Source organism: Engraulis encrasicolus, chromosome 14, assembly GCF_034702125.1.
Source record: "Engraulis encrasicolus isolate BLACKSEA-1 chromosome 14, IST_EnEncr_1.0, whole genome shotgun sequence".
Taxonomy (NCBI): Eukaryota; Metazoa; Chordata; class Actinopteri; order Clupeiformes; family Engraulidae; genus Engraulis; species Engraulis encrasicolus.
In genome coordinates this window covers 8,646,009-8,661,603 of record NC_085870.1, presented here as the reverse complement: position 1 = coordinate 8,661,603, position 15,595 = coordinate 8,646,009, and the positions used below count along the sequence as shown (strand labels likewise).

Sequence of the window (15,595 nt, the reverse complement as noted above, 5' to 3'; positions counted from 1 at the left end):
CGTGTTTGACTGAGAACAGAGGTATAACCTGAAGTATGTCCTTTTGAACATGGAGGAAAGAAAGAAAGAAAGAAGGGGGGAAGAGAAGGAACGAGTTGTGAAGGTGTGGAGATAGAGACTCTACATGACACATTTCCTTAACATGGATTCCCAGAGTCTCAACAAGGAGGTAAGATATACCACACAGAGAGAGAGAGAGAGAGAGAGAGAGAGAGAGAGAGAGAGAGAGAGAGAGGTGAGGAGAAAGGGCAGAGTGTTTTTGCACAGCTGGAGTTTGTGTGTGTGTGTGTGTTGAGGTGGTCAGGGGCTTAACAGAAGCGTGTCTGTCTCTGTGTCTGCCCGTTCTGTGGTGTGGTGGTGAGTGTGTGTGTGTGTGTGTGTGTGTGGTAGTGGGGGTTGGGTTGGAGGAGGAGGAAGAGGTGTGGGTTGGGGGTGGTGGGTGGAGGGCGTGTAGCTTCAGGCCTGTGGCTCCTCCCAGTTGCTGGGGGTTCTGCCGGGCTCGGCGCTGCCTGAGTGGTCCAGCTCTGCACTGTCACAGTCCGAGTCATCGTACAGCGCCTGGTTCTGCACAGAGAGGGGGGTCGGGTGATAAAGGGGGGAGGAGGAGGAGGAGGACAGAGGGGAGGACAGTACACGGTTAACAACATCGTCACCTCTGGAGCCCTCGCTGACTGAACAAAAGCTCTTTTTCTTCATGGCCGCTGCCAATGGATACAGAGCTGCTGGGGACTCGTCAACTCTTTGCACATAAAAACGATTTGTCATCATTGCCTTCTGCTTCTGGTTTACATTCGAGACATGGCCCTGTTTTGTTTTTTTCTATTGTTTGCTACTGTAATTAATTAGTTGTGTGCAATATATCAGATAGCTCCTGCTGTTTACAGGATGGCTAATGTCTCAAGGCTAAGACAATGGTAATGTCTTGCTTGAAATAGCACACATATCTCCTTAATTTGTTTTTCAGAAATGATATTTGTGAGTCTTGTGTGTCTTATATCGTGTGAAAAATGAAAATATACTGTAACCACCACCAGCTGATAACTTCATGACTTAAATTACTTAGTTTTTTTAAAAGAGCAAGTGCATAATGATATTGGGATCATTCTTCTAAGTAATTTCATGAATGCCAAACGAAAACAAAACTGCCAATCAGTAGATTTCTAAGGAGTTACATGACAGGAATCTTGACATGAATCTTAACATGAAAATCTTGCCACAGAATGTTTAAGGAGGAATCGGACATCAAGCCACTCTAAGCCATAAATTCCACTATAAAACAGCACAACTGAGATGAACCGAAATGCGATATTTATGTTAATTAATGCAAAATATAATTAACAAGTAAGCTTAGTCCCCTTCCCCTTCACATGCACAGCCCCTCAATTAAGACGAGTAATTGGGCTCGGTCGTGACGAAGCAGTAAGATTTTTGCTAGACAGTGGGCATGCGCACTTTGCCAGTTTGATGCATGCATCAAACTGGCAAAGTGCGCATGCCCACTGCCTAGCAAAAATCTTACTGCTTCGTCACGAACGAGCCTACTGCCACTCTGGCCTGGCATGTACTGTGCATCGCCTAGGAAATCCCATGCTGCTTTGCAGTCGTTCCGAACCTGAAAGAAAAGACAGCATGGAATCTATCCCTCAGCTGGGGTGACAGCTCTTGGACTACAATCAGAGAGCGGAGTGAAAAGTTGATGAATTCAATTTATTTGGAATGTGTAAAACGGACACGGTTGGCTATGGGCTATGTTATGGCAAATGACCCATTTGTAACACCCTCTAAACAGCCATGGGCAATCGTAAATCACACCTTTCCTATGAAAAATGGCAGGTAACCTCCAGACTCTCACTTGTGAGATTGTCTGGTGTTTAGCAGGCAAAGTAATGTACGTATAGCTGAACATCATAACCAGGCCTCCTATACTGCACTAGCCAATAGGAATCCCTCACAACAGACATGTTGATCTTTAAATGCAGCGATGTCAAACTCAGGCACGGGGCCGAAATTTGGCCCGTGGAGTCATTTTATTTGGCCTGTGAGATCGTTCAAAATATGTATTAAAGTTGACCCACATACAGTATGTCAGATAAGTGAGTACACCCCTCACATTTTTGCAGATTTGGAAGTTTATATTTTCATAGGACAACATTAAAGAAATTTCACTTTGACACAATGATTTGTGACCTGTTAACAACATATATAACGGCTTAAATTTGTTGTTCACTCACAAAAAATAAAAATACAGCCATTAATGTTTGAACACATGTACACACTAAAGTGAGTACACCCCAGATAAAAATCCGGTAGAGAAGTGGCCGTGTTGGCCCGAATCGTCTCGAAATGAAAAGGGATTAAAAGGGAGGTCATCGGTGTGCGTTTCAACCTTTCTTTACGTTGAACTTTAACATTTTGACTCTGGACTGTGGGACTGACATGGTTTGAGGATGCGTGAATGCCGCCAACATTGGAAATCTGAATTACACCTAAAAGAAACATACATGTCAACATGCACTGTGACTACTGAAGCAGATCATCGCTCTCTCTCTCTTTCTCTCTCTCCTGTCAAATAAAAAAAATAACCCAAAACATAACATCTTGGCATAAAAATACCACAAAAACAACATAATCAGGGTGTCTACAGGTTTGACCAAGTCAAAATTAAGACATTTTAAGACTTTTCAATACCATTTTCCAAATAAAATTAAGACCAACTCGCGGCGTTTACAGGTTTTAGCAAGTCAAAATTAAGACATTTTAAGACTTTTCAATACCATTTTCCAAATGAAATTAGGACCAACTCGCAAGATCATACACAGGTTCAAATAAAGCACAAAAACCAATTGGTTATTTACATTAATGTAGCCGTTTGAAAACACAAAACTATACACAATGAAACTTCACACTAAATAAAATTCAATAATGCGTTCTAAATTACACTACATGGCTATAACTCCCGATTTCCGTCGCGAAGTTCATCACATGGCTGACATAATTATTCCTCCCTAAATCAAGCTCCACAAATTTAAGACATTTGGGTTGAACATTTAAGACAAAATAAGACTTTTCAAGGCCACATGGCACACATTATATCTCCTTAATTTGTTTTTCAGAAATTACCAGTATATTTGTGAGTCTTGTGAGTCATATATCGTGTGAAAATGAAAATATACTGTAACCACCACCAGCTGATAACTTCATGACTTAAATGACTTAATTTTTTTCAAAAGAGCAAGTGCCTAATGATATTGGGATCATTCTTCTAATTCATTCATCACATGGCTGACATAATTATTCCTCCCTAAATCAAGCTCCACAAATTTAAGACATTTGGGTTGAAAATTTAAGACAAAATAAGACTTTTCAAGGCCACATGGCACACATTATATCTCCTTAATTTGTTTTTCAGAAATTACCGGTATATTTGTGAGTCTTGTGAGTCATATATCGTGTGAAAATGAAAATATACTGTAACCACGTAACCACTGTAACCAAGGCCTTATTTGGCGAAAATGAAATTTAAGACTTTTTAAGACTTTTTAAGGACCCGCGGCCACCCTGATAATGTAATCATAAAATAAAATACACCACATAGGAATGTACCTCGTAGCTGTTAAGCTGCGTGCGCACGTGTCGGAGGATGGCCTCCTTCTCCGAGAGCCCGTCGTTGGCCCCCTGCTGCATGCCGCTCTCGGCGGCCTCGGCCGCGTCCCGGTCGGGGTCCGGCTCGGGCTCGGCGGGGTCGGCGGGGATCTCGGAGCCCTGCGAGAGCAGGTCGTCGCTCTTGTCGTCCAGCCGCTCGTCCGTGTTGGTGCTGACCACGTCCGGCGTGCCGCTGTGCGAGTGGTCGCTGGTGTTGCCCTCCTCGCCGTCCGACACCGACAGGTTCTCCGAGCTGAAGGTGGACACCGACTGGCACTTGGTCATGCTCACCGGCCTCCTGCGATGGGAGCAGAGATTCTTTAAGTATATAGAGATATGCCAACATAATAGGTTGCTATGGGCAGCTAACATGACCGGGTTCCGGTCTGCCTAAAGGGGCGTGTCATAATGCTCCTAGAATGAATAGAACAGTCCTTTGGTCTGCCTAAAGGGGCGTGTCATAATGCTCCTAGAATGAATAGAACAGTCCTTAGGTCTGCCTAAAGGGGGATTTTCCCCCACTCCCCCTTGCGACAGTAGAACCCGGAAACAATGGGCCAGTGGAACCTCTCTCTTATCTAGCCTCCTGCGATGGGTGTGTGGAGGGTGCGTGCGTGTGTTTGAGGGGGCAGGGAGGAGGTTGTGTGTGTGTGTGTGGTGCGAATGTGTTTTTTTTTGGGGGGGGGAGGTTATGGGTATGTGTGTGTGTGTGTGTGCACGTGTGTGTGTGTCGTTCTTCCATCTGTGTGTGTGTGTGTGTGTGTGTGTGTGAGTGTGTGTGTGTTTAATATGTGTGGTGGTGTGTGGTGTGCGGGTATGTGTGTGTGTTTGATTGAATGTGTTTGTGTGTAATATTGAGTGTGTGTGTGTGTGTGTGTGTTTGATCAAGTGTGTGTTTTAATGTGTGTTTTAGTGTGTGTTTTAGTGTGTGTTTTAGTGTGTGTGTATGTGTGTGTGTGTGTAAGATAAATTGTATGCGTTTCAAACAAGAGGCAAAGTGAAAGAAAGACAGAAAGAAAAACAGACAGAAAACCATCATCAGAAAGCAGGGGAACAATAGTGAGGATGGAGAGAGCAGTCTGCTGACACACACACTCAATGGCCTTCTATTTCAGACAGACCCTGCCTGTGCTTAGCTTAGCTTAGCTTAGCGAGAGCGAGAGAGCGCACGGCCTGTTTGACGTAAATCGTCGTTAAAGATTTATGAGTCATATGACTGAGTGAGCGAAGCGGAGGAGGAAGAGAGGTTAAAGTTTTGGTCAGGACTCCAATGAGTCACACACAGCTCTCATGCCAGGCCAGGCCAGGCCAAGGCTGTGTGTGTGTGTGTGTGGTGTGTGTGAGCCAGCAGCAAGCCCTTTGGTGGACCACGATCAATCTCTTAATAACGCTCATGTTACATGAAAGGGTCTGGTCGAAGAGACATCAGTGAGGCAACCTTTAACAGTGGTGACTATGACGACAACGATGATGATGATGAAGGTGATGCGTACCGTCTCCTTGGCAACTCCACTTCGCTGTCCACTTCCCCTTCCTCTTCTTCGGAGGACACGCCTCGTCTCTGAGAAAAGCAAAAGAACGATAGGGAGAAAAGAGATAGAGAGAAAAAAGTGGAGAAAGAAAGAGAGTTTTTTTGTTACTAAGCATCGCACGCAATCGTTTTATTCTGGGTCCAAGACAAAAGTACACGCTGTACCTCTGAGAGAGAGAGAGAGAGAGAGAGAGGAAGCTAGGCTAGAATGACTGTTCTACTTTTTCAAACCGAGCAAAGCGAGCAGGCAAGCAAGCAAGGCTCGCAATAAAAAGAACACCGTCGGTTGTTTGTTTTGTTAACCTCTTTTAGTGGGAGTGAGTCATGAGCACAAATAGGCTTGGCAGACTCAGAGGATGTACACTACGCAACTCAGAGGATGTACACTACGCAAGCTCTGTAAGCCTGCCCCATCAGGACCACAGACACAGAGGTACAGGCGCACGCACGCACGCACGCACGCACACGCACACACACACACACACACACACACACACACACACACACACACACACACACACACACTCAGGTGCAAACATACAGTTATACACTCATCTGACAGACAGACAGGCAGACAAAAAGACAGACAGTCTCTCTCTCTCGTTCTCTCTGTCTTACACACACACACACACACACACAAACAGGCAAGCACATATACACACACACACACACACACACACACACACACACACACACACACACACACACACACAGGCAAGCACATATGCGCGCACACACACACACACACACACACACACACACACACACACACACACACACACACACACACACACACACTTTAGTACACACACACATGCGCACACACACACACAAACAGGCAAGCACATATGCGCACACACACAAACAAACAAACAGACACACACACACACACACACACACACACACACAACCTCCCACTGCGTCCTGCCCAGTGCCCAGTGCCCACCTGCTTGCGCGTGACGGCCGCCCGGTAGAGGATGGCGGCGGGCGTGAGGTGCGAGGTGCCGCCGCGGGGCGAGCGGACCATGCTGGTGCCCTCCTCCTTCTCCTCCCCGTCCTGCAACCGTGGCGAGCCCAGCCCCGAGCCCCTGCCCGCGCCCCCGGCCGCCCCCCGGCCGCAGGGCGAGTCGGGGCTGCTGGAGAAGGGGATGGAGTTGGCGTCCTCGCTGGGCGTGTCGCTGCGCGGCGGCGTCTCCGTCAGGTCGTCCGTGCCCACCCCGGGGTCGGCCACGTCACGGTCCACCCCGGTGATGCCCACACCGCCCAGGCCGCTGGAGGCCCGTCGGCCCCGCTCCAGCTCGGCGGCCAGCTGCCCGGCCTCCTGTCTCCGGCCCTCGGCCTCCAGGGTGGTGGAGATGAGGTCGGGGCTGGAGGAGGACATCTTCTTCAGCAGCAGGTCGTGCTGCAGGCCCCGCAGGGCGGCGCTGGGGTCCAGGTGCTGCTTGCTGCTGAGCTGCGGCGTGGTGCTGCTGTTGCAAGTAGGTCAGTAAATACAGTAAGTAAAATGCATTCATACAGCGATGGTCACAGACAAGACAGTGAGAAAGTCAACATGATCTCCAAAAATTCCGTGCTCCTGGACACGGATGTTAAGGACACAAAATCCGTGTCCAGGAGCACGGATTTTGCCAAAATTCTGTGCTCCTGGACACAGAATTATTTTCCGTGATGGACACACAGAAGTGCTCTCTCTATACTCTCACGGCTCTGTTTCCACAGTCTTGTGTTTTCTCAGGATTTTTCTAATTTCAAATATTTTTTCTCAAAAAAAAAAAACATTTCTTACTGACAGGTTAGGGTTAGGGATTGTTTTGGTCTGGGCACAGCTATTTTTCTTTCATTCATTATATGAATTTGATAGCCTAGCAACCAACTGGAAAAGGTATTTCTCAAAAATATGTCTTTAATGACAGGTTAAGCTTAGGAAATGTTTTGGTCAGGGCACAACTTAAATAACTATAGCATTATTTTGTTTAGGATTAGCATTTGGTATGTATTTTCTAAGGATAGAGTTAACACAGTGTTGTGGTAATAGCCTTTAGAAAGCACTTCCGTGTGCCCATCACGGAAAACAATTTCGTGTCCTGGAGCACAGAAAACAATTCCGTGTCCAGGAGCACGGAATTTTGGCAAAATCCGTGCTCCTGGACACGTATTTCGTGTCCTTAACATCCGTGTCCAGGAGCACAGCATATTTGAAGATCAGGCTGAGAAAGTGCTTTACAAGTTGAAAAGATGTGGGAAAAGATGAGGGCGTTCTTTGGCGTTCTTTCAGGTGGTGCGCAGGTGCTCTTTGGTTAACACAGCTTGTTAAAAGGTTTACTAGACATCCAAAGCACTCTTCTTCTTCGTTAAAAAGCTTTTTAATTAAACTGAGCTACTTCACTGTAGAACACATTAAAACTGCCAACATGTTTCGGCCTGTAACGACCTTCATCAAGGCTTACAAAAGCTTAATTAGTCTTCAGTAAAATTATCATTATAAATGAATTAAATATAATGATGTATAATTATATATTTGTAATAATGGTAACACTTTATTTTAGGGATACATCTATTAGCACTAATACATACAATGTCAATGCCTGCATAAGTAACTTGTAATGCATGTACTAAGCAAACGCTAAGGCCTACTAGGTCCTTACTAAGGTTAAATTGGTAATAAATCCCTTATTGTGCATGAACAAGACATTTGCGAAAACACGCCTAACAAATGTTTGATTTTGCTTTGTACATGCCTTATAAGTTACTTATATACACGCACATTGTATGTATTAGTGCTAATAGATGTATCCCTAAAATAAAGTGTTACCGTAATAAGGTAATAAGTCAAGTCAAGTAGGTTTTATTGTCAATTTCTTTACATGCACTGGTCATACAAAGAATTTGAAATTACATTTCTTGCTTTCCCATTCAGACATAGACTAATCTAGGTAAGGACATAGACAGTACTTATACATGGACATAAGGCAGTATGGACATAGACAGTGCATAATTATGTATAATTATGCAAGTATAATGACATATAGATCTAGTACACATACTTGTTGACTCCTCCACCCCCACCCCCTCCGCCGGGGGTGGTGGCCGCATTGAAGGTGTCTCGCAGGGAGGTGGAGAGCGTGGCCTTCAGGCCGGCCAGGTCTCCGCTGCTGCCCTTGCCGGCCTTGCGGTAGCGGGGCTTGCCGCGGCGCGAGCGGCCCGGCGATGTGGAGCCCTTGTTGGGGCAGGAGGGGATGGTCACCTGGGTCATGGAGGAGTCCAGCTTGGGCAGGATGACCTCAGACTTCAGGAGGTCCGGCCTGCAAACATGACAAGGAAAACAATTGTGGACAAGTGTAAATAAAAGTATGAATCATTTTCTTTTTTTTGGTTCACTTTTGTTTTGTAGGTCCAAACTTCTGTAGTTCGTTGCAAACATTATGTAAATTTGACAAGATTCTTTCGTGACTCATTGTGAATGAAAAATATGTTGGGGTAGCTCATTAAACTATCTGGCTGCTGTGTGAAAAATGTAATTAGAACCACCACTGAAAAAAATCCAAACACATAACTGAAAAAAAAAACCTTCAGCTATTTCTCAACAGGAACATCTGAAAGTAAAATGAGATGCAATTACAAATTTAAATTGCCCCGTGGTTAGATATGGGACAAATGGGAAAGTGCAGAAAGCTGTACAAAGTAGCGGGTAAACAATATGAAAATCTGCATTTTCCAAGCTTACTAAAAAAACAAATGGGAAGAGCAATTTAATCAAATTATTCATCATATGCTAAGATAAATTGGGTTAAAAAATAAATAAATAAAAAAACAATGGTTACATAAGAAAACCCAGACTGCCGGTGAGGAGAAAAGAAATAGAAACCAAAACAAACCCAAATACTTTCGTCTTACAGCCTCAATGCTCATTAATAATGTAGTATGTAGCAGTAAAGCAATTACTGGACTGACCAATGCTGCCCTACAAAGGCAAAGATTTTTTGAACTCTGATTTGTCACCCAAAGTGTGTGCATTGCAATATTTTGAGCAAAACTGCGCTATTACCCTGTTAATTGAACCTTCACACTATGCTCTTACTGGTGTAATGGATAAACTGGACCAACCTGGTCTTCATTAATTGTGCATGAAACTTCCTACACTAAAATGACAGGGGCTTCAGTTTCAGTGTACATTACCCGCTGCACATTAAACATTACACAGCACCTAATGTCTTCATAGATGTGTTTATGAGTGCAGCCAGCAGGTGCGCTGTCCTCCTGGGCCTGGCTCACCTCTTGCTGTGGGAGGGCAGTTTCTGAGGTACGTTGCGTTTCTTGATGAGCTTCTCCATGGAGTTGGAGGAGCTGCTCTGTCTGGAGCTGTGCTTGAAGAGGCCCGGGTACTTCTTATCTAGAGACTGCTCCCTCCTGGAAAAAAACACACACACAGAAACATGAACACACAAACTCGAATGCGCACACCCACGCACGCATGCACGCATGCTCGCACACACACACACATATACATGTGCACACATATTATTCTCTCTCTCTCTCTCTCTCACACACACACACACACACACACACACACACACACACACACACACACACACACACACACACACACACACACACACACACACACACACACACACACACACACTATTCACTCACACACGTGTGCACACATGTTCACACACACACACACCATTGTTAAAACATGAAACACGTCATGCCAGGGTCTTTTCCCTCTCATGGTCTTTATCTCCTGCTCCCTCCACTCTGCTCTCCACTTGGTCTCTCTTCATGGCTGAGGACCTTCTCCTATTGATCCCCTGCTCTCCAGTTACAGATGAAATATTCATACCATACTGTACAACACAATACGCGCCCTGACGCTTTTCTCTCCCCTCCCCTCCCCTCCCTTTCTATTCCCTCTCTTCTTTCCTTCTTCTACGCTTTGATTTCTCTCTCTCTCTCTCTCTCTCTCTCTCTCTCTCTCTCTCTCTCTCTCTCTCTCTCTCTCTCTTCTTTGCTTTTCAGTATCTCTCTTAATCAGTCCCATTCTCTCTTTTCTTTGATTTTCTTTGACATATTATTATTCTTCTGTATGTTTCTCTCTTCCTCATGTCTTCCTCTTTCTCCACCCCCCCCCCCATTTGGTGCTTACCTGAGCAGATTCATTTCTTTCTCTTTCTTCCCTTCTTTCTTTCTTCTTCCTCCCTTTCCTTCATCTTTCTCTCTCTTTTAACCCCCCCCGCCCCCCACACACAAACACCAGGTGTTTACCAGCAGCTGAAACCTCCTTCCCTTTTCGCTCCTCTTTCCCTCCCCTCATGTGTCCGCATCTTACCTGCTTTCTTTCCCTCGCTTTCATTGCCTTCCCCTCCCATCTACACATCTACACGCACACACATCTAGTGCAGTATCGCTCTCTCTCTCTCTCTGTATCTTGTGTGTGTGTGTGTGTGTGTGTGTGTGTGTGTGTGTGTGTGTGTGTGTGTGTCTGTCTCTCTCTCTCTCTCTCTCTCTCTCTCTCTCTCTCTCTCTCTCTCTCTCTCTCTCTCTCTCTCTCTCTCTCTCTCTCTCTCTCTCTCTCTCTCTCTCTCTCTCTCTCTCTCTCTCTCACCTGAGCAGTTCCTTCTCCTTGAGCTCCAGCTGCAGCATGACTGCGCTCAGCTCCATGTACAGGTTGTTGGCCCTCTCCAGCTTCCTCTCGTAGTGCTCCCGGATGTCCAGGGCATGCCTACGGGGAATACAGAACAGGGGAACAGGGGGAACAGGGAGAGTAAGAAGAATTGATTACACATATACAGTGGAAAATAGATGGAGAGAACAGTGTAAGGGGGCAGGTGGAGAGAGAAGAGGCAGGTAGAGAGAAGGAGGAGAACAAGAAGAAGAAAAAGAAGAAGAAGAAGAAAAGGGAGAAGAAGAAGAAGAAGAAGAAGAAGAAGAAGAAGAAGAAGAAGAAGAAGAAGAAGAAGAAGAAGAAGAAGAAGAAGAAGAAGAAAAAGAAAAAGAAAAAGAAGAAGAAGAAGAAGAAGACGAAAGTGTTTTGGCACACATGAATGAATTTGGAAGAGGAAAAAGACATCTTAAAAGAGAAATGGAGAGACCAGGGGGAGAAGGAGAAGAATTATTGTTATGTTTTTATTCCTGCTTTCAGGCTGATGTGATTTATGCACTCGTGGAAGAAAATGTGGAATGCACTGCTGTGATTCTGCGTAGATTTCCCTGACTCTCTCTCCATCTCTTTTTTCACGCACGCACGCATGCACGCACGCACGCACACGCGCGCACACACACACACACACACACACACACACGCACACGCACACGCACACACACACACACACAGAGTGTGGTGTCATGTGACACTATTCTAATGTTATTTGTGACATCTTAACACATTGAGTACCGACGACGTAATAATGCGTTTTTCACGCCCATGCGTTGTATACCAAAACGTAAAAATGCGTTTTTGCATTTAAATATCATATTTTGAATCTACACCCTTCAATGGACAATATATGTGATTTTGGTAGCTCTGTGATGGACATAAATGACAACATTTGCAGTCCAAAGTTGTTTGATTGTTATGATGTTTGAGTGTTATGATTTGGATATTTTAATTTAACTTACCAAGATGTCTGGATGCCAACCCATGTCGTCTATCGCGCTGCCTGCATTGATTTCCCTATACGGTCACTGTAGCATGTGTTGTATCTGACTTCACGCAATAGGTAAACACCATTGTATAGTGCCTGGAGTATCTTGAACTTTCTGGACTTGCTAGACCTTTACCAGATCATTGGATCCAAATGGCACCCGATATGTGATTGCAGTAATGCGCTCCGATTTGGACGTTTGATCGCCAAAAAGATAAGTTTCTGTGTCTTCCTGTATGTGAGAAGCCAGAAGCTAGCATGGCTACATATCATGATTCCCTGATTGTCGCTCCCAACGCAGGACGCTCCCCTGTCGGCTCGCTCCCACTAGCCAGACTATCGATCCGGGTGGGACTGCACGTCCGGGAGTGATAGAAACACCTGGGACTACACGTCCGGGAGCGATCTCAGTTGGGAGTGTCCATCTGCCACCGCATATGATTCGGATCGGATGGGCTAGGCTACATCTAAGCATCATATCATTTGGATTTGTTGTCAATGTTGGGCTATTATTTCGGGAGTCATCGGGAGCTATTTTAGCAAATGTCTCACCCTCTGCATGTGTGCAAAGAGTTTGTGATCAGTCCACGTGAAAAACGGGGATTTCAAAGGGCATCATTTGCTGGTGTCGTAGTGTGACAGAGCAGGAGGTGTGCTGCCGTATTCGTGAATCGTGCTATGTTGTTGTTTCCCTAGTAGCCTACGATCGGTAGCGTTTATTGTGTCTGACTTCACGCAATAGGTAAACACAGAGACCATTGTATATCGTGCCAGGAGTATCTTGAACTTTCTGGGCTTGCTACCTAGACCTTTACCAGCTCCTTGGATCAAAATGGCACCGAATTGTAATTGGAGTAATGCGCTCCGATTTAGAAGTTTGATCGCCAACCAGATAAGTTTATTTGATTATTCACCCCTATGTTGAACTGTCTTCCTGTATGTGAAAAGCCAGAAGCTAGCATAGATGGCTACATATGGATCGGATGGGCTACATCTAAGCATCATATCATTGGGATTTGTTGTCAATGTTGGGCTATTATTTCGGGAGTCATCGGGAACTATTTTAGCAAATGTCCGACCTTCTGCATGTGTGCAAAGAGCTTGTGTTCAGTCTGCGTGAAAAACGTGGATTTCGAAGGGCATTGATTGCCGGTGTCGTAGTGGTTTAGAGCAGGAGGTGTGTCTTGACGTGCAGGAAGATGTGTGTCAGAGCTAACCTTGCACCAAATTGTGATTAAAACCAACTCATCCCCTTTCAAACTCGTCACATTCTGAAGAAGCGCACCCTTCACAAAAACCTCAATATCTCCGATTGTAGCTGAATTCCATGGATACCCACTTCGGTTTTAGCGTGGGTTTACTCGCAATTAAAAGCTCGTAGAGACACACAGTTTTTCACCTACTAAGAGGGCAGCGTCTCCACTTTCAAACGAGTCATAACATATTTCAGTGGCCCTATCACATAATAAGCTGTGAGTCTACAAAAAAACGTAAAAAAGGGCTTAGAACGCTGGTATTCTACGACATAATTCCGTGAGCACCGCCGGTATTCAATGTGTTAAAAGCGCTGCTCTGGCTCTGCAGCTGGGTATCCAAGCTAATATTTCATCCTGACATATCATATACGCCATCTCCCATGTCTTTATCTCCTTCACCTCTCTCTCTCTCTCTCTCTCTCTCTCTCTCTCTCTCTCTCTCTCTCTCTCTCTCTCTCTCTCTCTCTCTCTCTCTCTCTCTCTCGCTCTCCCCCCTTCTCTCCCTCTTTTTTCTTTTTCTGCAAGGCAACCAAACCTCTGCACTGCAAGGCTCATCTCTCATGCCTCGTGTTTCATTTGATTTCTAAGAACAACTTGGACTCTTGCAGACATCTTGAAAGTCAAATGTGAATCCACCCTAAAATGAAAAGCTTTAAATATCAAACTGTTTTACAAACTTGACCTAATTAAAAAAATATATAAAATTACTGAATGAAATTTCAAGCATTGCACTCATCAGACACTTTTATCCAAAGCCACTTAGGGTTATTTGGGTACAAGATATTAATAATAGCAACTTTCTTATACGGTAACTATACAATTAAAGTTTCCGGTATGATTAAAATATTGGTTATAGTCCCTGAGATTGGGTGCCTTGCTAAAGGGTACTTGAGCAGTGTGTGAGGGCATAGGATGCCAAGACAATCCCTTTTACATCATTGTATAGTTGTTTATTTTTAAAAGGTATGCTGCCCATTCACAAATTTGATCTTTTCATGAATATTTACGTATAAACTCGTATTTACTGGTCTGATGCAGCTAAAGATGTCTATGTGTAGTTATTCAGAAAGGCAGACACAGAGAAGATCCACTAATTCATGTGAGAAAAACATACATTTCCAACTCACAATGAACACTTGAAAACGGATGATGGTGGCACATATTAATCAAAAAACATATAACATTCGTGACAAGGCAGCATACATTGTGGACATGAACTTTTTATAAGCCTGCCCCAAATAAACTGTACTTGGTGTGGACTCATATAGCATGGAATATCACAACAGACTCAATCTGTCTCCATCACATCAGCCCACTATCTGTGTCATGCATTTATGATGTCTCTTGTGGCATCTTACTTCTAGCATCAACGCAATTATTGCGCTGACTGTCGCACAGCAAAGCTTATGAAACCGTTTCCATGGATACAAGAGCAGGCATCCAATAATGCGGTGGCCCACTGATGGTGCACTGACAAACGTCGCAATTAACAGTGATGGTGAATAATGCTATAAAAGAAGTCCTTCCTCTCTGTCAGCCAGTTTTAGATTGAATTACATTACATTACACTCAGCTGACATGTTTTATCCAGATTGACATACTACTATTTTAGCTGGAGGGTATTGGTTACGGCCCCTGGGTAAATGTGGGGTTAGGTGACCTTGCACAAGGGCACCTCACCCATGGAGTTGATAAGGAGTGGTGGGATTCAAAACGGCAACTCTCTGACCTAAATCGCCTATGTAAAATTCCAGGCAAATAAAATTAGAATGTTCACCCATGGTAGTCGCCAGGTTATGGTAGAAAACCACATTTGCCACAACAAACGACAAAAATCGTTGTTTAACATCGTTTTTGGAGGGACTTAAATGTGTGGATCATTTATTGAATACAGTGTGTACACATTCATCCAAAGTAGTGGTTAACCTGAGATATACACTTTAACCGTTAGGCTACGACTGCCCAATTAATAAAATATGATGATGGTCACTTGATAAGAGCATCTACATGCAGTAAATTGCTTGATCATAACAAGAACTGGATGGATTAAACCCTCCACTTAAGTCCACCACACTGTGAAAGGGAATCAAATGAAATATATAATGCACAACATGGTCTGGATCTCCATTTTACTCCACTAAGTTGATGGAGAAACATAGGTAACAGGGAATTGCCAGGACACAACCTAGTCCAGTCCAGCCACAGCCCTTGACCTGTCTGTAAGAATAGTTCTTACTATAATTCTACAGTTTATATGTACGTACTAAAAGAGTTAAGTAACAAACAACATAGTCTGACTACAATGCCAATCGTCCAGGCGCCTAGGAATGGCAATCAGAGCACATGCTCAGCGAACAGTGATGACACCGGCCATCTCCTCAGGGAAAAGCATCGAAAAGGAGACGACATGCTGAATACATAAACAAATAAACAAACACAAACACATTGCCTTCTCAGTCTCCCTGTGGAGAGGGACACCCCCGCCACCCACCACCCCCTGTTGCAAACACAAACTCATT

The 15,595-nt window shown here is 44.5% G+C and overlaps 1 protein-coding gene across 2 annotated transcripts in view; it reads right to left on the bottom strand.

Moving 5' to 3' along the window:
• Window positions 1–401: 401 nt before the first annotated feature.
• The window catches only part of map3k12 (mitogen-activated protein kinase kinase kinase 12), a 46,065-nt gene continuing 30,871 nt past the window's right edge, over window positions 402–15,595 (bottom strand). For both annotated transcript variants that reach the window (XM_063214859.1, XM_063214860.1), the window contains exons 9-15: window positions 10,782–10,898; window positions 9,446–9,580; window positions 8,218–8,475; window positions 6,120–6,642; window positions 5,136–5,203; window positions 3,604–3,940; window positions 402–564 (exon numbers count right to left, since the gene is read on the bottom strand). In XM_063214859.1, the coding sequence (XP_063070929.1) occupies window positions 457–564; window positions 3,604–3,940; window positions 5,136–5,203; window positions 6,120–6,642; window positions 8,218–8,475; window positions 9,446–9,580; window positions 10,782–10,898 (1,546 nt within the window). In that variant the 3' untranslated portion in view covers window positions 402–456. The remainder of the gene's footprint in view (window positions 565–3,603; window positions 3,941–5,135; window positions 5,204–6,119; window positions 6,643–8,217; window positions 8,476–9,445; window positions 9,581–10,781; window positions 10,899–15,595) is intronic.